This window comes from Sturnira hondurensis, unplaced genomic scaffold (genome assembly GCF_014824575.4).
Source record: "Sturnira hondurensis isolate 20B ecotype Veracruz unplaced genomic scaffold, ASM1482457v3 Scaffold0021354, whole genome shotgun sequence".
NCBI classification, from domain to species: domain Eukaryota; kingdom Metazoa; phylum Chordata; class Mammalia; order Chiroptera; family Phyllostomidae; genus Sturnira; species Sturnira hondurensis.
In genome coordinates, this window is record NW_028093985.1 from 15,295,092 (window position 1) to 15,318,543 (window position 23,452).

Consider the following 23,452-nt stretch of genomic DNA (forward strand, 5'->3'; position numbering starts at 1 on the left):
AGCCTTACAATTATGTAGTCAATTATTTTGTGTTATATGTATTATATACCAAATCCTTACAATAAAGTAAGCTAGAGAAAAGAAAATCATAAGGAAGAGAAAGTACATTTATAGTACTGTACTGTATTTATCCATACCATAAGCTTATGTCATCTTAGTTTTAGGCTATGTGTTCATCTGAGAGTTTCTTCAGTTTGTTGATTGAGTGAAATCTGTGTGTAAGTAGATTTATGCAGATCAAACCCCTGGCATTCAAGGGTCAGTTGTATTGTTTTTGCTTTTCTCTCTGTCCATGACATATTGCAATGAACGCTGCATGTTCTGTAGATAAGGAGACAAAGTCCTGTCCTTGTGTCTCAGTTTCAGCTTCAGGGGAGATTCAATGTCCATCCCTCAGATGGGCCCATAGGAACTAGAGAAGAGAATTTTCTGTATCTTACATATATATTCATTAATTTAGGTCAGGTCACACTGAAGATCCCTCTGAATTTGGAAGTAATCCAACTAGCTCTTTTCATGAAATGTGTTAACATACAATTAGATAGGAGTTAAGCCCTTTTATTTAAATCAGGATAGATCACAGTGTATCTGTTCCAAATATGGTTCACATTTCTGGTTACTGTAGTAGAATAGAACAACTAAAAGGAGCAGTGTGTGAAATACAGGGCGAAAAATTTAGTAATGCCCAGCTTAGAAAGATGAAAGGTCAAGGCATATACCTGTGTCTTTTAAGATTAGAAACCAGTGTACCAAATTCCAAGAAATTAAACTAAGGTTATCTCATGAAGCTAAAAAAGTTAGAGGAAAAAAGTAACACGTAATTGCGCACCTTAGTGTAACATTATGAAATTTGCCCCAAAGGTGAATAACTTTAGATGATGATTCTATAATTTTATAGTATAATTACTTTAAGGAACCTAAGCATAGTTTGAAGTACACATTACTATTTGTAGGAGAATGTCAAAGAAGCTTAGTCTGCTTCCCATAACTCTATTGATGCTGTACTGTCGAAGATAGACTGTTGGATTGGAATCATCCTCATTTTGACTCCAAATACAATTTCTATGGCTTTGTGATTTTAGTAACAGCCTATTACATTCCATAACCATTTCAGTTTTACCATCAATATGTGAACTGGGCCATGTCCAATGAGCTTGTAGGTGAGTCTTCTGTGTTTAGGATGCTTTAAGCTGGGATTAGAGATGGACACAGACCTCAGGGTGGTTGTTTTTTGTTCTTGTTGTTTTGTTCTCTTATGGTGAAGAAGTATATAAACATTAGTTAAGGTAAAGCTTTCCTTTTTAAAAGGCTAATAGTTTTATTTACTTCACAGATTACTAAATGATAAATGCCAACACAAGGTCAGTTTTACACTAAGTAACAGGAGGTAATTGTGTATAATTGCTAAATAATAAGACTTACGGGATAAGTAAAGAAATATAATCCCAAGTTCTTTGAAGCATGCTTATTATTTTGTTCAAGGTTTATTAAACTGCAAGGACATTTTAATTCTGCCTTTTATTTTTTTACAAGCTGAAATTCTGATAGTTTAAAAAGAAAGCTTTATAACTTTATGAGATGCTATCCACTAATTTTAAATTATTTTTATAAAATAAGAGATATTTTCTAAAATTCTATGTCAAGTTCTTCCTAAAATATCCAGTTCATGTTCACTGTAATCATTGTCCTAGGATAGTGATTACAGTCACACAGAAGTAAATGGAAACAGCTTCATTTTGCCTATCAACTGAGGAGTTATTCACAAGAATAGAAAAAATGTGCAAGACTTTTTTTAAAGAGCTCTTTAAAGGGTAACTACAGGTGATAAGTCTAAGAGCTTAGTTTTAATTCTTACATAAATTAAAAATGTTGGATTTCTCTAGCTATGTACATACTGGGCCTGTCTGGAAAAAGTCCAGCCATTGTTAATATACAAGAATGGTTTGTGCAACGTCTATGTAACCTGGCAGCCAAGGAAAGTGGACTGGCATGTGCAGGCGTGAACAATGAAAACTTCAGTGTGCTAGTCAGTGGGGGTAGTCGATGCCATTGAGTGAGCGAGTGTATTTTGTGTCTGTCACATTCGAAATGACTGAGTGAGTAGAGCTATGAGTCTGCATCAGGTTTTGCATTAAGCTCGATTATTCCTCTGTGGAAACTGTTTGGATGATTCAGAAGGCTTTCGAGGAGGATGCAATGAGTGCATTGCAAATAAAAGTGTGGCACAAACTATTCAAAGAAGGTCGAGAATCTGTTGAAAGTGATCCACGTCCTGGAAGGGGAGGACAAGCAGAACACCTGAGACAAGCAGACAAGCAGAACACCTGAGAATGTTGAATGTGTACGGGCTGAAATCAACAAAGATTGGCGACTTACGATGAAAGAACGAGAAGCTGATCTGGGGATGCCAAAAACTACTTTGTCTGAGATTTTGAGGATCTCAGGCTCTTGGCATGAAATGTGTCGTGGCAAAATTCGTTCTGTGGCTTCTACTACCAGAGAAGGAACATTGTGCTGCAGTTGCTAATAACTTGATTCAGACTGCTACCAATTAACCAGATTTCCTCAAAAAGATCCTAACTAGAGATGAATTGTGGGTATGAGTAAGATCTGGAAACAAAGGCCCAGTTGTCCCAGTGGAAGTCACTTGGTTCTCCACACCCGAAGAAATCATGGTAAAGTCACAGCAAGATCAAGACCATGTTTACTGTGTTTTTTGATTGGGAAGGTGTTGTCCATCACAAGTATGCCCCTCTAGGCCAAACAATAAAAAGTACTACCTCAGTGTTCTTCATTGGTTGAGAGATGCGATACAATGAAAACAGCCACAGCTATGGGTAACTAGTGATAGGCAGCTTTATCACGACAATGTGCTTGCTCAAGCATCACACCTCGTGCAGAGTTTTTTGGTGAAACATCACATCACCCAGGTGACTCAGCCCCCTACAGCCCAGATTTGGCACCCTGCAACTTTTGGCTTTTCCCAAAACTAAAATCACCTTTGAAAAGGAGCAGATTTCAGACCATTGATTAGATTCAGGAAAATAAGATTGTGATTCCAACAGAGGATTTTGCAGAGTGTTTTTGAACAGTGGAAGAGAAGCCTGGAAAACTATGCAAGGTCCCAAGGTGCCGACGTGGAAGGAGTCTAAGGCATCATTGTCCTGTATACAATGTTTCTTGCATCTTGTATTTTCTTCAATAAATTGTCTCTTTTCCATAGTGCAAGGCTGGATACTTCTGGGCAAATCTTTGTATAGGTGTATTATTTAGGATGAACTTGGCTGCAGGTAACAGAAGATAATTCAAATATCTTAAATAAGCAGGGCATCATCAGGGGCCCAGCCTCTTCTCTCTCTATATATATTTTGTATTGCACTCTTCAAAGATTTCATTTTCTTTTCTTGGTCTTGCCCCTCCATGGTCTTGAGCTGGCTGCAGGAGCAGTGAACTTCACAGAATGTTTAGGCTTACCAAGGATAAAGCGCTTATATTTGCATCTTGTTTTAAGAGCAGTGAAAAGTTCCCTGAAAACCATCCAGAAAGTTTTCCTGCACATCTGCTCTTCCAAAATCTTGTTCTCTGACCTTTCACAAACCAGTCTCCGTCTGGGTGAAGATGCAGATGGAAACACAGAGACAGGCAGTGGGGGTGCTGCCGCTGTCATTCTGAATATCATGCCTCCATTGCCCGAGCCAGCCCCTCACGTGTAGTAGTATTTCAGTAGCTGTCTGTGAGATCAGTAAGTGCATCGACTGTGTTGATCTGTCGTCCTCCAATAATGAGATGTACTTGTGGCTGTGTAAATTAAGTTCAGACCTTCAAGTCCCACACCATCTCCTCTTAGCCATTCTTAATAAAAATCCTTCTGAAATGTAACATACAGTTTTTTCAGTATCACTCAGGGTCATTTAACATTGTCATGGATCTTTCTGCCATGATGCTAATCTGCACTGTCCGGTGTGGTAGCAACTGGCCTCCTCTGGTGATTGAGCCCTTGATGTACAGTCGAGGAAGTGAAGTTTTAATTCTATTAAAATGTAATTAATTAAAATTTAGAGACACTAAGTGGCTAGTGGCTGTTGTATTGAACATCTCAGGTTTCATACCATGATTGTCTGGGGGCTGTGCCCCTGGCAACCTCATCCCTCTGAGAAAAAATCCTTTCCCCTAACACACAGAACCCACATATGCTAAGGTGTTTAATACTGACTTTTGCTCAACCTGGAAGACTTCAGGCTGACAGTTTTGTTCTCCGGCCCTTAGGTCAGTAGCAGTAACCACGGGACATTGTGCCGAGGGCAGAGAATGTGGGAATCTATAGAGATGAGCACAAACAGTAGGAAAAGGGCCAGTTCTTGCTCTTATTAGGTGGGAAAATACAAAAAAACAAGACTAGTAAACTAATAACTGACTTAATAGTGTAGTGATCATTTGATTTTGTATAGATTTATCTATGGAGAATTGAGAGATACGTACATAATAAATACATATATACATACAAAATTTATAAATATTTTTCAAAACTTGTCATGGGAAAAAGTATTAATATTTGGCATATGGAGGAATAAACTTCAATATTTTGGAAAGTATATTCGATTCTTAAGTGATACCAAACAATCAAGATGTGTATTAGACATGCATATTTATGTACAAACAGAACATATGTTTGTGCATTTGCAAACACTCAAATATTGTATTCATAGAAAAGAGGATGTTTAGTCAGGTTTGATAATAGCAAAACAATCTATCTGTTCTTTAGAGTTTTTCTTATTGACAGCAAAGATTATCAATATTACCATTTTGCTAAGGGTAATTTATCTTCTTTCTCACTTTCAAATCATATGGAAAAGTCATTTGTGTCATGGACTAATTAATTGCACTTTTTTAACTGAGTCAGTAACCTACATAGTGCTCAAAAGAAAAAGTAAAGGAAAATTATTCAATTAACTAAGGAATTAATTTTTAAAAACTGTTTAGATACTTTAGAGTAATAACTGGAAATACTATATGTTATATCCTTTCTTTTTTAAAAGCCTACTTATTGTTGTAACATTTTTGTATGCTAAGATTTACGTATTTGTATTAAGGGAATTTAAACCAAGCACTGCTGTAATTTTTTTTTAAAAATCTGACTGGTAAATTTAAATCATCTATGCTAAATACAGCTATCCAGCATCAGATAAGAAAATAAAAGATAAATAGTTAGCATATAATGTTTTAGAAACTTGGAAGCCGAAGTCTCTATTTCTTTAAGTTGAAGGAACTCAGTGTATTTCCCAAAGCCAGTTAAGGCTGCGGCTCAGCCTGCCTGAGCGCTGGTGCACGTCTCACATTATAGGTGTAGGCTGCTTTGATCCTGGACTGCCACCAAGTGTTATGCTAGCATTTTAACTGAAGCTTAATGCACTTAATTAGATCTTCCTGAGCTGGTCCATTGTGACTGTACTAAATTTGTATGAAGTGGGTATATACTGGAATATTACCAAGTCAAGGGAAGAAGCTATGAGTCAAACAGCTGACTGGTGTGCATTTCTCCTCTGCCCTGCACCAAGTCCCTTGCCTGGCCTCATTTCCATCTCCCACAACACACTTAGAGTAAAGCGTGTATTTGTGGTCATGTACTCTAGAATCAAAGAAAAGCTTACAAAGCCCTGATTTTAAGTCGGTATATTACACACACACACACACACACACACACACACACTCACTCTTTCTCTCTCTCTCTCTCTCTCAACTTAAAACTGGAGTTTAAACTGGCTTTGATAACCATGAGAGATTTAGTGTACATTAAATTTGAGTTGATAGCATCAACTCAACAGTCTGTAGACCACCTGAGTCAAGGTAGCAAACCAGGCATGCCACTACAGTTTCTGGATACACTGTGTACTTGCGTGGGTGGATTTTGGAGGCTGCCCAGCACTCACACACCTGTCCCAGAACACCTCATGGCAGACTTCCTAAAAACAGATTACTCCACATATCTTGGCCAACTTTCTAGGCCAAAAGCCTTGACTAATGCAAAGCCTCACTTTTTATATGGAAGTTTGTCTACCTGTCCACCCTATTAAAATATAAACATACTGAAGTCTTTTCCCAGAAGGAATTACGAGAAGCACTTCTGTACACAAAACTAGACCCCTTTGGGACATTTTGCCGATGCCCTATCCACTTATGCCAACAAGTGATGTACTTTAAAAGTTTGTCCCATAGCTTCAGAGAAGATAATGAGAAAAGAAAATAGTAAATAAATGCAGTGTCTCCTGTTTGTCAAGGAGATATTGATAAGTGGGGCAATGCATACAAAGTACATGGCAAAGCAGCATACATGTGTTATTCATTCATGCTTGAATAATTCTTAGACAAAACAACCCTATTGAAAATGAGAGTGGACTAAAAGGCTTAAGTAAAAAGCTACTATGTACTGCACATTTAAATTTTAAAGACAGTAAATGTTTTTAAAATATGTATATATTTGACATTTAAAAACCTGGCATTGAAAGAAAGTTATATGAATTGCAAGACAAAAGATTTGTGGGTTAGTGCTGAGGTTCTAGTCTTCCTGTGAAATAATGTAAATGGGTGAATGCAAATATACTTGAGGAAAATAAGAATAGTTTTCTCACCCACTTAGAAATGTAGAAATGTAAATGTTTAAAGTCATACAAGGGGGGAAGAGCACATTTTGTGCCTGGTTTTAGCACCCAGCAGCATAACGTTGTTTTTAAAATTCATAATCACCACTGTTGTAATTACATAGCTAGTTTTAGTGTATAAAAATGAGCAATTACCAAACCTGAGTTTTGGGAGTGCCATTCACAATTTTATGCCTGACAAATCCTATTCACCTCCCTAATTATATCTATTTATCCCAGCCACCTGGTCTTATAAAATTAGATTGGAATATGATTCCTTCCCTAAACAGTAAAACTTGTCTAATGGAAACAGAGAACACCAAATGCTAATGAAATTATTAATCTGCTTAACTTGTGGTTTCTTTTTAGTAGGGAAAGGAGTATGTAGCTATTTGAAAATTAAAGTTACCCTTTGGGCTTAACTGATAAGTGTAAAGATTTTTATATGTCATGCAAAATGGAGCAAATTAAAATGCAGCGTAATTGTTCCCAGAGACACTGCGGTGCGGCGTGCACAGGATTACAGGCCTCATGTGCTTAACTGTCCCAGCGCTGCTCCCTGTGCTGCTGTTTGCTTGCGGATTATAAAACCACACATGGCCTTTTCTGTTCCTACAGGTCTCTGCCTGGCTGTTCTTTCCCATGTCTTCTGTGCCAGGTATTCCATGTTTGCAGCTAAACTCCTGACTCACATGATGGCGGCCAGCTTAGGTACACAGGTAGGAGAGCTCTGGAATGTCCAGCTTTGATGCGATGTTCATGTTTCTTCTTCTGTAACCCTTGAACTGAATGTGTAAGTAAAAAGTTATCTCAAATTAAGTCAAAATAAGCATGTGTAGTTTTGTAGTGGAGGAGAAGGGGGGAAAGAGGGTGGTAAACGGAAATGCATCAGGCCTAAAAAGTGTATTTGTGAACTTTCTGCAGAAAAGTGCTTTATTATAATTGCTTACAAGAAAATAGCTGTGGCTTATCACAAAGCATTGTATTATCAACTTATATTTGCAACATTTTATATGTACTAATATTTATACATTGTAAAATTAGCACGTTTTATTTTAACTGTTTGAATGAAACTTACTATTACAAATTATTTATATGGAGAACATTAAGAGGATATATATACTTAAAAGTATCTGGATAGTATCTTTTGCTTCATTTACTATTATAGAATAAAACTTGGTAGAACAGTCTATTATTGAAAAATTGTTCTAGCATCTATGGGAAAAGAACTACTGTGCAAAACATTGAGTCATTCATTAGCATGCAGTTTAAAGCATGCGGTTTAAAGCACAGAAGGCAGATGGAAAGATTAAATAAGGCCTTTTCTGTCCATGGGGTACTCAGTCTAGAAAGTAGATGTACATATAAATACTTGTAGTTCAGTGTGATAAGTGTAAACATAGACTACTTGCAAATTAGTCTGCGAATGTAGATGAGAACTTAAGTCATTTTTCTATGAAGGTCAAGGAAGTCTTCATAAAGGAGGTGCTGTTTGAGCAGGTTCAGTTTGTTAGTGGAGGGAAAGATGGGCATAGATGTTTATCACAGCAAAGGGAAAAAGGCGTAATAACTTGTACTTTAAGGCTGTAATTACAGCACCAGACAGTAAAAATACACTATATTATTCAGAGAACTGTGTACTTTCTTTTAAATATAAAATTGAAGTTCTTCTTATCTGGATGGGTGGGGTACTTTTGGAGTGTAGAAAAACCTGGTGCTTGATTGGATGCTGGTTATATGCATGTGGTTGATTTAGGTAAATTTATTGTGCTGTACACTTATGATCGGCACGCTGTTTTATAGTGCATTTTATTGAACTCCAACAGAACTTAAAAATAATACTAGTGGAAGAGCTGAAATATAAAATAGAAAATTATCTGGGACATTGGACTTCCATTTCCTTTTTTTTGACCTATGAGTGAAGATGGCATGTGTAATTTTTATAGCTATTTTTTGGGGAAAAATAAGTGCTGGATTCCAAGCAAAGGATCCAGACTGCTTTCTTAAAGTTACCCATGAACTATGGGCGGTAACAGCTGTTACCAAAGGGGGGCTTACAATGAACTTGACAAGACTATTTATATTGCCTCAGTAACTATCTTAACTGTCTGATCTTGCCTTTCCTTCTTGTATGTAAGATCTTAGAAAACCCGCCTTCCATAATTAGAGTTTACTTGGCTGTATTCACCACCCACTCCGGTGATTTTTTGGCAGCTGAATTTGTACAAGTCTTAATTATAGAACCCTAGAATTATAGGAGACTCTTCAGTGTCCTAGCAGACAAATTTGCTCATGTCTAGGGACATGAAAGAAAGATTCAGGATTTGTGTGTTAGGACATTGCCTTCTGATTCACATTGTACTTTGAATTCATCTTGGAGAAGACGGTTAAGTCAAGTTCAAATTTCTTAGTATATTTTTAAAATGGATGAAGCAGTGTGGCATGAAAAGTCCTATAATTTATGACTTGTGACATGAAATATGTTAAAAATAATCTTCATAGTTTATTTTTTGGCAGGGAGAATTGCTGTATTTTTGATAGAAAAATACTGTTTCCTTAAAACACTGTACCTCTCTACTTTGATTTTTAAAATACCCTCTAAATTAAAAGGAATACTCATCATCCTTAAAACTGTTTAGCAGAGGCTTTTAAATTTTTTTAGGCTCTCCAGAAAAAGAAATGAAACTGAATGCAGGAACTTGGGCCCACCCTCTCTGAATTTTAAAATTATGTTTGTATCTCCAGTTACAGAATCTTACCAGCAGGGCTAGGATCCCTGACTTGGGATCCTCCTTCATTATTATGTTGACAACTGGAGATTTTAAGTTTCCTCTAGAGAGATCTTTAAAAACACAGCTTTGGCCTCTGATGTTTTGGCTGAGAGAGTGAAACTTCTCTAGCTGACCAAGAATATTTGAGTTGTGAATTCTCTGCAGACAGGCCTGCCAAGGCCATTTGGTTTCAAATCTTTACTGCTGACATAAGACTAAGTTGAATGGCTTTTGTGGGAAAATGAAGAGTGGAAATGTGATAGTCCCTGACTTTCTTTCGAAGCCGTGAGTCGCCCTCTGGGAGTCAGTGGTGAGACCATCAGAAGTCAGGAAAATGTGCTCCTCTGGTTGTAATTCTCTACTGCTAGAAATGTGTATGTGATATATATCCATAATAATTTATTATAAAAGTTATTGTATGTGTCTATAAATGGATAAATATAGATAAGAATCTAAAGATTATCGCTGCTTTATAAATAAAAAATTCTTCAATCTGAAGTTTGTTACTCTATCTTTGAGAATCATCGACTATAAATCGCCAGCAGGTGGCAGTAGAAGATTTTTCTTTTTGCACAAGTGGTTTCAGTTTTGTTAGCAAAGATGGAGTTCAGTAGACAAGGAGATGTTTTCACAGTGCTTCCTTCACTGGCTAGAGAGTATTCTCCTGCAACATAGTAACTGCACATTTGTGACTTCCTTCCTTTCTCTTTTTATCCCCTTCAGAATTGAACTAATGAATCTATAAGGCACTATAAGAAAGCCTGTACATCACTGGCCTGAGACATACCTCTTATCATTTATCATTTATAATTAAATTCAGGGCAGAAAATTTATTTTCATTATATTCAGGCTATTATAAGCTTGAAGAAGTGTGTTATAGAAAAGTAGGTTTATCGATTGCCACAGCTAGAAGTTTGAGATAAGCTCTGTATTTTCAGAATTGTTTATTTAATAGATATATATATTTTCCCCAGTGCCAAGTTCATATTCCTCACTTGTCTAAAAAAATTGGTTAAGTGGCAAAAAATTGTAAGACCATTCGCTTCAACTATGAAGTGAAGAACAGCAAGCAAATTTTCATGGCATTGGGAGATGTTTCTCGGAAAAGCATCTAATTATATCTTTGGAATTTTTATCTTAGAATCACATTGCCAGCCCATGTGTGCCTGATAAGATTGGTAAACAACTGGGACAAAGGACAAGTTTGCAGTTCAGGGTTCTCAGTTCTGGGGGGTTCTATTGGGAAAGGCAATTCTCCAAATCTAAAAAAAGAACAGCAGTTTCCTCATAGAAAACATGATGATAAGACAGACCTGTATTTACTCTGATTAATAAACTTAACTAGGATGGAGTGTTTGTTTTGTTTTTCCTCTGTCTTTGACTGTGTGGCTTGAGCACATTTTCTGAAACTGAAGCGCAAATATGTGTAGACAAATGTATATTGAAATGATTAAATTTACCAGCAGCCTACACATCACCAGATGACACTGGATATCTGCGAATTTGAAGTATTTAAATATCCATTTTGGGGTGGCCACTGACTGTGCAGGAGTTCCAGCTGCAGAGGCCCTTCACTCAGAGAGTGGACAGGGGATTGCCTTAACATTCAGAGAGCTGTTTTTAGGAATTTAGCACGAGTTGGGCTGTTGGTATCTCGTCCAGTTTCCTCATTTTGCAACATTTTGGTATGCCATTTGCAGCGTCCTTTTGTTTCCCAGGTAGGATCCTTCTCTGATCCTCCTGCCGGTAGATTCTGCTGTCATCTGCAGTTGTGCCATGCTGGCTGTGCACATCTAGCATTTTTCAGCCTCTCGGAGACTCATTGACAGCACGTGACTGAAGCCAGAAGTGACCTGTGACCTCCCTACACTGCTCTTTCTGGTTCTTCTTCCTGCAGCTTGCGCTGTCTTGTTGGGACTGCCGACTCCAGAAAATCATTGTGTGTAGGGTTGGGAAACATGTATCTATCTAATAAACCTTTTTATGGATTGAAGCAGCGTAAGATGAAAAGTGGAAAATGTCCATTAATCAGAAGACTTGTCATTAGTTGGAAGTTTGGTTAATCACTTTTTAACCTGAGTATCCTCTGCTATTTCTGCTTTTGTTACTTTAAAAAAAAAGTGTTTAAGTACAAAGATCGACATTGGACCTTGCCTTGAGGATTGGAACAGCGCAAAGGGTCGCGTACTCAGTAGAACACCTGTGAGAATGTGTTACTGCAGGTGTGAGTGGCTTAGGATCCGGCTTGCTGAGACAGTAGGTTAGCTGTGCTCTGCCGGAGCACATCTCTGGCCGTTCCCGCCGCCACTGCTGCTGGTGCTGTTGTTATTGTTACTACTAAACCACATGATTGAACTATTTTCCTTGCTATGAAAATTAAGAAATTGCATTAATTAAATTTTTGCTTTCATTTAAAATATCATTGCCTTTGAAATTACTTACAAACATTTATCTTTCCTTCTTGATGTGAAGTTCGCCCCACTCTTGGGTTACCAAGAAAAGGAAAGATCCTTAGGCAAGTGAACTGATGTCTGACTCAGAGTACAGACTAGGCTTTATTTGGTCTTACAGCATTTCACAGTGTTCAAAACTTCTCAGTGTTGTTTTGGGCATAAAATAAACCACTAGAAAGTATTACGAGCCACCCCTCCCCCCCGCAATTCTTTCTTTCTTATAAAGAGCTGTAAGTGCCAGACCTTAATGGGATTCAGTATGTAAGGCTTTATTTTATTTTTTGTACAAAACTTCTGAGGTACATAACTGTTTCTTTTCTTCATGTGAAGATTAACTAGGTGAAAATGAATTAAGAGCCTTCTGCGCACACATGCGAATGTGCATTTAAGTTGAGCTTATTAAAGTATTTGACTCTAGGCATGCTCACCATCATAGCCAAAGTGCTATCACATTCCTGACTACAAAGGCCCATTCAGCCATCCAGTGGTGAAATTAAAACAGAAACTTGAGCAAACCCTTCTTCTCCCACATGAGGATCGTCACTCTTCCAAGAACACAGCCACTTTCACCCCATCGACTACGAGCTCAACTCGGAGATTGTGCAATGGGAAATACCAAGCCAGATAAGCACCCGTGAAGTATGTAAATGGCAGTCTAAAACAGCAGCCTCATGATAAGAACCAGGTGTTCTGTGGCCAGATGATGACCTCTATTTCTTTCCCACACCGTGTGGTACTACCTAAGCTTGAAAAGGCTCCATAGTGTCCAAGCTGGTTGCTGAAGAACGTGTAAGATTTGAAAACTTGGAATGTGGCATGTTCCGGGCAGGGAAAAGTACAAGCACAAAAGCGTGGATGGCATAGTGAACCTGGAGAGTTCCACTTAGGTGGGGCTCACACGTGTGCATAAACAGGTGTGCTAGCTCCCCGGGAGGCGGGTGCATGTTGCATGAGAACCCAGAGGAGTCGCCGCTGGAGGAAGCCCCAAAAGGCACAATGTGAAAGGAGTGTTTTTAAGGCTTAATCTGGCAGTTAGGGATTAGATGAAAATGGACGAAAGTAGACGGGAGGCCAGAATTGGGGAGATCAGTTTAGAGAGGCAGGTGAGGCGGCTCCCATCAGCACCTGGTTGTTCTGGGCTGGCAGCCTGGACGGCGGTGGTGGCCACGAGGATTCAAAGGAAGGAATGAGAACGAATAAACCTGTTTTGCTTTATAGAACTCTTGCAGTTCCACTTCTTTCTTGAAAGCGATCCAAAGGCCACATTGCAATTTTTTAACTAAAAGATTCGTTAAAGATTAATTAAAGATTAGTTAAAAGATTAATTGAAGATTAATGTGAAGGATTATATGAGGTGGCTTTTAATAATCCTGTTTTACAGATGAGGAAATCAAGACACAAAGCGTTTGAGGTACTTGCCCTGCGTCACAGGTTGGAAGTGACAGAACCAGTTTCGAACCTCAGCAGTCAGACTCCGGGCCTTGCCTTTAACCACGATGCTGTGTGGCCTCATAAATCAGGAATTGATGAGATTTACTCTGCCACCAAAGGAGGCAGATGATTTTAAGGTGACTGTGATACCTGTGGTTTCATTGGACCTAAGTAGAAAAGGCTGAAAGTTTTCATAGATGGAGAGGGACATGTGCAGTTTTGGGCATCAGGGGTTTAAAGTTTCTACTAAAACCTTTTCAGGCCGAGGAAGAAAACAGATTTCAAATGGAAGGATTTAGCATCAGTGAGAGATTAGTCCTCCCATTTGGCAAGAACAAGGTCACTGGAAACCTTGGAGAAAGAGGATGAAAATTAGGCATCGAAGATTCGGGAGGAAATGGCCAAGGCTGTTTTGGGCCCCAGCAGAGACAACTTTGGCAGTGAGAGAAGGGGCCAGTGAGAGAACAGGCAGCAAGAAAACCACCGGGTCTCGATCATAAAGAAACCAGAACCTGGAACCAAAGGGGCAGGTCTCCTCACTTTTTGTATTGAAAGGGCTTAGGAATTAGTAAATTTCTCTTTGGCCCATGTTTTTATTCATGTGCTTTGAGAGCTTTCACATGTTTTAAGCCTAAGGCAAACAGTGGTCTGCGGGTGCGCCTCAGCCATCACGTCATGCAGAGGAGAAGATTCCCTCTGGTTTGTGTGCCCCCCTTTCTTAAATCCGAATTTCCTTGATGACCATACATTTTGGGGTATTATTATTATTTAATGTCTTATGAATTTACAATCAGTCATGGAGTAAATTTGTAACTAGTTATTATCAAATAATTGTGTAATTCCTTCTACATCCAAAAATATTACAATGGACATAAGTATTTTGAGGAATTAAGGCAAGGATGGTGCTCAAAATGGGGTGAAACTTGACTATTGATCCAAATATTGAATTTCAGAAGAAATAATGAATTTTATTTTTGCTTTCTTAAATATACATTTTCTTTATATATCAAAATTTTTATTCTCAAAATCTTTTAATAATGAAATCCAGCTCCTTTTTTTTTTTACAACAAGCATTCAAAGTTGAGCTCAACATAGACTGTTCTCACTAAATTGAAAGTCAGTGAACACAGAAGATACGAAAATAGTATCATGGTCACACTACTGGGAAATGCAGTCTTTCCCGAGTGCTGAAGTAGCAGAGCAACAGAAAGAGTGAGTAATATTCTGAATGAGGCTACAGTGACATTATCATGCTTGCAACATGGCTTTGTTACCAGGAACATTTGTGAGGCAAATCCAGACTTTACCAGAAAATGCCAGTTTGGAATCTTTTATTACAGCCTCAGAAACATAAACCATCCCTGAGTTTTTAAAAGACTTCTTTGATGTCCCTAAGTAGGGAAAAATCAGCATGTGAAAAAAATTGTTTTTATGAATATTTAATGATAGCTCTGAAGAACTTTACACAAGAAATGTAGTCTGCAGGGGGAGAGTCCTGGGTTTTGGAATTAGAAGGACAAATGTGGTAATATCCTTGAGCTCCCTGGGAAAAATCACTGGAAAAAATAATAAGAACGCCCGCCTCGCAGTGTTGCTGAGAAGATAGTAGATCAAGTTTAAAAAGCTGAAAACACAGGCCTTGTGGGAGAGGCGGTAGCCTCTGCTCGGAGACAAACCCTGCCTACTGTCTTCTGGAGAGAGCCTGGGTTTTGGTCCTTGAGGTTTTCTTGAACCAACTGCAAAAAAAGTGGCAGTTTTCCAGCTGCACCCTTTTAAAACAATATGCCTGGTATCAGGGCTCCCTCACTTTACTGTCCCAGGAAGGCTTTAATGTCGGTCTGTGCTGTGCGAGACACCATATGAATTTTTCTGTTTCTATTTTTCAAAGGAGATTCCCCCCCAATCTTAAGTAATTTTTAAATTTGTGTCTTTATGGCTTTTGTTTAATGTTAGAACTTAAGAACCGGAAATATACATACATATATAAATTTATACCTATTTATATAAAAATATCTATTTCTATATACACCTACATTAATATATACAACAGAGTGGGGCAGGAGTAGGCTTACATTTGTCAGTATGTGAAATACAGTTTATTATTGTTTTATTTATTAATTATTGTATTATTTTTCATATGTGCAACTGTAAACCTACTTTTGCCTCCCACTCTATATATCTATTTTTTTTTCATTTTAGAGAGAGGAGAAGAGAAAAAGAACATGAGTAATATTGACTTGTTTTTCCACTTCTCTATGCATTCATTGGTTGATTTATGTATGTGCCCTGACCAGAGGTCAAGCCCACAACCTTGGCACATCGGGATGACACTCTCTTCAGCTAAGCTACCCAGCCAGGGCCCATACCTATATTTTAAAAAGCTGTCTGTGTATATGTACATATGTATGTAGGCGTGTGTATATATGGTGTGAGCTTGTGCATGTCTATACATTTGAAATTTGAAACAGGCAAACTCATATATTTTAGAAGCACAGAGACATTTAATGAAACAGCAGTACCAAAAGTACCTGACGTGCATAATTCCGTGTGATCTTAACGACACACTGAAGAAATCGGTAATCATCATGATTGCCTCCCTTTACACATGAGAAATCTGAGACCCCAAGGGGTTAGGTTAGTTGCCCGCATGTAGTAGCCAGTTGGCCCCATCTCCCTTCCACCCCTCCACGAAGGACACCTCCCAACCTCCCAATGGCGACTCTTCCCTCCATTTCCATGGGGTATAACTGCACGGTCTCTGAGAGACCGTTTTGAAAACATCTTTGCTGTGATATAATTTACACAGCATCCATTTCACCCATTTAAAGCATGCAGTTCAATGGCTTTTAGTAAATACACACAGTTGTGTACCCATCACAACAGTTAGTTTTATGTATTTATCTTTTGTAGCTTTATTGGGGAATGGTTAACATTTACTACTGTACAAATCACATTAGCAGGCCTTTCTTCTGTCTCTTTTTTAGCTCTGTGACATCTTGCTTCCTTCTATGATTTTTTTCAATAAGTGACTCTTACAAAATTGGATTTTATGTTTCCATATACGTCTGTAAGTCCCAAGAAGCTGTGTCTTTGAGTTGTAAATGTTTGCTTTACCAACACAGTGCACCTTAGTTCGACTAAGTACTGAATGCAACTCAGTTGCCTATTGCCTAGCTAAGCTTTCAGTTTCTGAGCAAAGAGACTATTTTTTATATCATATTCTATGCCAAAGGTATATGAGGGCCAAAATAACAACAATTGATGAAGCGAAGCAGCCTTTCTTACAGACTGGTAGCTGTGTGCAGTTAGAACCACCTTCCTGGCAGAGCCTATCTGGAGCCCGCCCCCTGGGAACATACACTCTGTGTTCTGCCAGGGGTGGGGAGGAACCTGGTTTCAGGCTCTGTGTTTTGGTGATGAGGCTGAATGTTATTGCCAAATTGAAACATTTGCATGTCACATATCAACAAGCAAGTGCATTCTGTGGCCAAATTTTTATCTGCAGAAGATGGCACATGCAAGGGATTTTATGGGATTTGGCGTGAAAACAGGGCAATTCCTTAACAACCCCAGAACTCACCTCCAAGCTCCACCCTTACCCAACTTACACCTTCGCCCCTTGGGACACAAGTTAAAAGAAAGTCAGCCTCCGAGTTCATGGTCTCACTTTGGCATATTTTAAAGCCTTTTAGTATGGATTTCCTTTTAAAATATGCATTGAGTGAACCATACGTGGGAATTGAATGCATTTTAGCTCTCTGCACCTCAGCTGTGCCCCCTCCTATCCATTTTTACTATTCCTGTGCTTGTCTAAACCATCTGCCTTCTATAGCAGCCTGCAGGCCTGACCCTATGGTTTGTTTGACTCCTGCCCTTTTCTTTTGAAGTCTGTTACTTTTTCAAGCAACCAGAGCAGACCTTTTACAGACTAAATCAACTGGAGTTATTCTTTCACCTAACACCCTTCAGTGACTTTCTTTGGCACATAAAGAGGAACTTCTGACCTCCCTCCAGCTTATCCTCGAGGGTCGTCTCTTTGTACTCTGACCTCACTTCCTACTGTCTCCACCTGTTTACCCAGCACCAGCCACAGAGGGTACTTCTCAACCTGCCTAAGACTGGAAAGTTCTGCACCAGTGTTTTTTCTCATTTATATATTCACTCATCCTTTATTCACACTCTGCTCACTTATTATCACCTTTGAATGGCTTCCTGAGTAGCCCCCCTACCTGACAATATCACATCACGGTTGTACGAGGGGGGACCAAAAGAAAAACCCAAAATTATCTTCTGGAGGATGGGCCCCTTGCAGTACAGGCTTCCCCCATTAAGTGAGTGTTCTAGGAACCCATCTGTGTCAATGTGCCAGCTGAGGTTGTTGTGAGAAGCTGCACTCGGCTTCAGCAAAATGTTTTTTCAAAGACTCAACGCATTTGCCCGTTTCACGATGGGTGAGTAACAAGCGCACCTGCCCACACTGCACTGAGTATTCAGCAATTTTTGACCAAAAACGGCATGACCCTTGTGCCCCACCTTCTCCCCATTCACCAGATCTTGCTCCAAGTGGCGTTTTTTATTTTGTTTCTCCTGAATGAAAAGAGTTTTGCCAATGTAGAAGAGGTGAAACAAAAAATGCAGAAGCACTAAAAGGCATCAAAATCAACAAGTTCAAAAACTTTTGAGCAGTAGAAAAAAGTTTCAGTAGGTGTGTTGTAGCAAATAGAGAGTACTTTGAAGGTGACTGAGGTTTAAACATGTAAGAATAAACACAATATTTTATAAATAAGTTTTATATTGGGGGTCCTCCCTCATATTTATATCATGTCATATATTAATATCTGGAATCTCTTGTCCATTAAATATATTCTGTTCCCTTCTTTACTCCTTGTTCCCCACCTCCTACAATTTAAGTCAGTTAGGTCAGGAATTGCTTGTTTTGCTCATTGCCATGTTTCTGTCCTTCATAAAAAGCTTTTTGGCGTGCACTAGACTTTTAATAAAAAATTGGTTAAAATAAAGAGAAAAACAGTGAGGTGAAAAGAAATTGTAGGCTTGCTCCTAAAAAATTTTTCAGCAGTTTAAAACTAACCTGTCATCACTTTCTCATGAAAATAAGCTCTCCTGTATTTTCAATTCCTTAAAGGAAAGTGAAACTTCAGAAAGATATTCACATCCTTAAAGAACTGTGATGTTGTAGTGGTCTATAACTTATAAACAAATTGCATGAGAAATCTTGGTTTATAATTTAAACATGTTCAATTCAGAATTAGCTTTTTCAGGAAAATAGTTATAAAGAAAAGTTACTATTTCAAGCCATCCCCCAAAGTCCATTTAACTCTTTGTAACTTTTTTGAATGTTTGTTGAGTTTAGAGAGAGAGGGAGAAACATTGATGTGAGAGAGAACCATAGATTGGTCACCTCCCAGGCAGGGGACCGAACCCACAGCTGCCCCATGTGCCCTGACGGAGATTGAGCCCCTTGCCTTTCAGCCCACAGGCCGTGCACCAACCAGCTGAGACTCACTGGCCAGGGACTCCATTCAACTCTTAATCTGGTTATTGTGGGCCCTAATTGTACTTTGTAACTTTTCTTCATATTAAAACATTCCGATTTCTAATTGGGAGGTTCCAAGAAAAAACCCTTGCTCTTCTCAGAGCCTCACATGGTTCTCCTTCCTTCAAAAGTCCGAAGACACAGACAACAAAGGGTACAAGGATGCTGATGGCCGGTGGGGAGAGGTGAGGCGGACATCAGAGAGGTGAGAGGCAGACTCTGGAAACCAGCTTCCTGTGTTCCCGTTGATGCTTCTACAAGTGGGTTGGAGAGCAAATGTGAAGGTTTCTGAAACTTACTGACACAGAGTGGGGATAGAGATTTGGCTCTTCAAGTAGCTTTATTAATTTCTTATTGAGAAGCAAGGTTAGAGGTGAGATAATAACCATTGAAGTGTACAGAAAATGTTTTCTTCAGTAAAATCTTTCTACCTTCCATAGGAATACCGTTTCATGTTAGGATAAAATATAGACACCCAAGATAGATAACTAATTTTGATAGCTAATTTTAATAGTTAACTATAAATATCTATAGTGTCAAAGTGATCAGTATGGCCATTAGAATAAAGATATAAATAACAGGGTTGTAATATTGATAATACATTAGGGTTAGAGCCTGTGTCCACACATAATGAATAATCCTTCCATATTTAGGTCATGTGTATAATTATGATTCAAGCACTGTTGGTTTCTGAGTTTATTATGTCTGATGCCATATCTTTTAACCTATGGGTGGCTGAAAGTATTCATTACAATGCCTGTTATTTTGAAAGCAAGTGAGTTAATGAGATATGACAATGACAAAACCCTATTTTCTCCCCCCCCGCCCAGATATTGTAAAATAAAGTCTCTGCATTTAGGGAGTGTATCTTTTGTATCTTTATACTCTTGAGACAAAAAGGAAAAGTATTATATTTCTTTGCTTCTTTGTGTCTGCCTACAGAAGTGCTCAATAAGTTTTGTTTTAGATGGGGGTATTAATATTTTAAATTATGTAAGTAGAAGTGTATAGACATTGCTTATATAGTTTCTTCCCTCCACAGAGGCACTAAGTAAGGCTGGAGGAGCCTAAGAGATTAACCCAAGGAAGCCAGAGTAGCTGGACTGTCACTGTTACAACTCAACATCACTCGCAACTCACTGGGTATTTGTGAGACCCTGTAAAAATGACCTTATGTTATATAGTCCACACTTAAGCAACTTTCAACTATACAGATTAGGAATTGCTCTTTTGAAAATATTTGTCAGGGTTAATGATTGAAGACTTGTGTGAATATAGAAAAGTCAGATGAGGACAAGCAAGTCTGTCTTCCACCCCCGTTTTCAAACTTGATCAGAGCAGCAGAAAACTCTGCATCTGCTGTAGGTAACAACAACAATGGCGAGAAAAAGACCTTTTCTGACATCTTGTGGGAGCATAACAAATATATCTCTTTGTATATACAGCAGTCAATCATTGTTCTTATTCTGCAAAGATTTAGTGCCATATGAAATCTGCCAGGCTCTTTGCTAGGAATTGCAGACATAAGGCTAAATGAGACAACATAGTTTTGACCCTTGAGCAATTTATGGTCTACTCGGAATGGGGTAAACATATAAATAAATGGATATAGTAGAGGTTATAGATATACAATAGCCACCTGTATTGCACACAATGGCAACCAAAAAGTGAGCTGCTATTATATGTAGGGTGAAGGGTGGGGTCAGGAAAACCTTTATAGAGATGAGAATGCTTAAGCGGTCTTGAAAGATGAGAAGTCTTTACCAGGTAGAATCTACATCTAATTAAAATACCAGCATTAGTAAAGGCAGAGGAATGGACTGTGTGTGGCAGGATTAGTGGTAGAAAAGCATTGCTCTGCATTCGATTATATTCTGTTTATTTTGCAAGACTTCAAGGACATTTCGGCCAGCTAAGGGTTGATGATGAGAATTATTTCTGCTGCAGACGTGAAGAGATGGAGAATAGTTTCCAGATTTGAATGGAACTGGCATTTGGGGACATAATAGGAAAATAGAATTTTTATAGGTTTTTTTGGGATAAGAATTTGGGTGCCACAGATGCATTTCAATGTCTTAAGAGCATTTTTATTAGAAATGTATTAAATAGTCTAATTTGAAGAAGTCGGCGTATCCGGTTCTATACTATAGCTACTAAAAAAATGAAAGTCTTTATTCTACAATGTGTCACTAAGGGTCCAGCTATTTTTAGAGGGGGTGGTTACTAATGCCAAGGTAATGCTTCCTACATATTGAGGCATTCATTATGCATTTAATGAAAAGCTGTTTCATATTTTAAAGAATAATTCCTTAAAATAAGCCAAATGAACTATTTGTTATTAGTTCAAGTGAAGAAATAGGAAAGAGCTAAAAGATTATACAGTATATTTTTTAATGTGACCTCAATCTACTGCAGTCAAATTTAAAGACCCTTAAAGGCATAAATCAGTATAGCTTTGTATATTGCAATATTTAAACTAATATAAAAACATTAACACAACACTATATTTTATATGCTCATAACATAAGCCCTAGGGACAAAATTCAGAAAAAGTACACTGAAATTATAATATCTCAAGCTGTATCCCTAAGTGTAGGAAATATACCCTGTATGTATTTTCCATGACTTTACTTTGTGAATTTTCTATTGAATTCATATTCTTGAGGTAAAGATAGGATTCATAACATAGAGAAATACAGTGAAAATATTTGTGGTGGTGTTTAAAATTCAGCATGTGCAACTCAGATTTTCTAAGTTATTAATAGGCTTGAGAACAACAATATAAGCAATTTCTTCTACAGAGAAGCAAGTCTGAGAGAATAGACTTCCGTCAGAAGTGGCTGCTGTTAGAAAGAAGGGAAGCTGAATTCAAACAGTTTTGTGAGAAAATTACAAAGAGGAAGCAATTCAGCTTCACAATCAGTCACTGGTATCTGATTTACTCCTTTTGGAGTTTACAAGTGGCTGCCAAGTTACGCACAATGCATATGACCTAATCCTAGGGGCCTCCCTTCCAGCTGATGTCTGCGTCAGTCGTGACCATGGCCGTGAGAGAGCAAACAACTTGAAGAAAAGATTGTTTACTGCTTTGGTTTAATGTGGAATTAGAGACCAAATTAAGTGGTTTAGAACACCATTGGAATGTTGTTTTGTTTAAATTTAGAACAAATAGTGATTCCAAGTGTTACTTAGCATATAGTCTTTTTTAAAAAAAATTCTTGTTTTTTCTGTTATGGTTGTCCCAATTTTTCCCTCTTGACCTTCCTCCATCCAGCTCCACACCATCATCCATGTCCGTGGGCATTCATGCATGTTCCTTGAATAGCCCCTTCCCCTTCTTTCTGCTGTCAGCCCCTTTCCTCTGGCAGCTGTCAATCTATTCCCTGTGTCCATGTCCCTGGTTCTGTTTTACTCATTAGTTAATTTTGTTCATTGGACTCCTCTTATAAGGGAGATCATATGGTATTTGTTTTCTATCACTTGGCTTAATTCAGTTAGCATAATAGCCTCCAGTTCCATACATGCTGTTACAAAGGGTAGGAGCTCCTTTCTTTCTGCTGCATGGTACTCCATTGTGTAAATGTACTGCCGTGTTTCAATCCATTCTGTTTCCAACACTTGGCTGTGATAAATAGTGCTACTATGAACACAGCAGTGTGTAAGTTCTTTTGAATTCGTGTTTTGGGATTTTTAGAGTATATTCCTAGTAGTGGGATCACTGGGTCAAAATTGTTAATTAGAATCTCATTCTGAAGGGTATCTTTTTACCACTTATTTGGGAATAACTATGAACAGTCAAAGATACACTTTTAATAAATACCTCTTTTGTTTACACTCATTTGTAAATTCTCTGTGAGAGTCAGCAAATAATCAAACTGACTAATAAACCCCAAAATAGTCACAATTATGGCCTCAAGAACATAATAAATCTAAGGAGTCCTGAGGAAATTAATACAGATATGAAACAAGAAAAGGGGAGAATGAAGTCAGCGACATAAATGTGTAATTGTCACACATTCTTTGTTGTACGTTTGTACTTTTTCCTACTTACAGATTATAATTTTCTTGAGGGTAAAGATGACTCTAACCACAAGTGTTTGTTAAATCTCCTTCTGTGGACAGACTGGAACAAGTGGGAAAAGAAACCATTGACCAACTGCCTGTGAGTAATTCTTTCCCTAGGATAAGCCTATGTCATCTCTCAACTGGAGAGTGGCTTGGGGAGGGGGTTGCAGAAATGAGGTCACAGACTCAGATGTGTTTGGAACACAGCTCCTGTTCCATCCTCTGAGTCTCCAAGCAGGAGGAGGGAAAGGGAGCAGTCCCCAGCCACTCTCCACTCTCCACTCTCCAGTCCACCCTCCACTCTTCATGAGGACTCCAGCTCCACTCTCAGGGTTTTCCACAGAGGGGCGGAGCCCAAGCCTCTCCCTTCCCACCATTTTTCTAGAAATTGTTTTGAAATCCATAGGGAAGATAGGCCCCATAAGTGGACCACTTAATGTACGTACACATTTGAAAAGTGATCAGTGCACATGCTGAAAATAAGAGGAGTATCAGTAAACAAGAGGAGATAAAAATGTGAAAAGAGATTTGAAAAGAAAAGAA

General features: G+C 38.4%; 1 protein-coding gene across 1 annotated transcript in view; it reads left to right on the forward strand.

Moving 5' to 3' along the window:
* Positions 1-23,452, forward strand: part of ADGRV1 (adhesion G protein-coupled receptor V1) — a 508,576-nt gene that overhangs the window by 239,805 nt on the left and 245,319 nt on the right. The window contains exon 83 of the mRNA XM_037032075.1: positions 7,254-7,354. Within this exon, the coding sequence (XP_036887970.1) occupies positions 7,254-7,354 (101 nt within the window). The remainder of the gene's footprint in view (positions 1-7,253; positions 7,355-23,452) is intronic.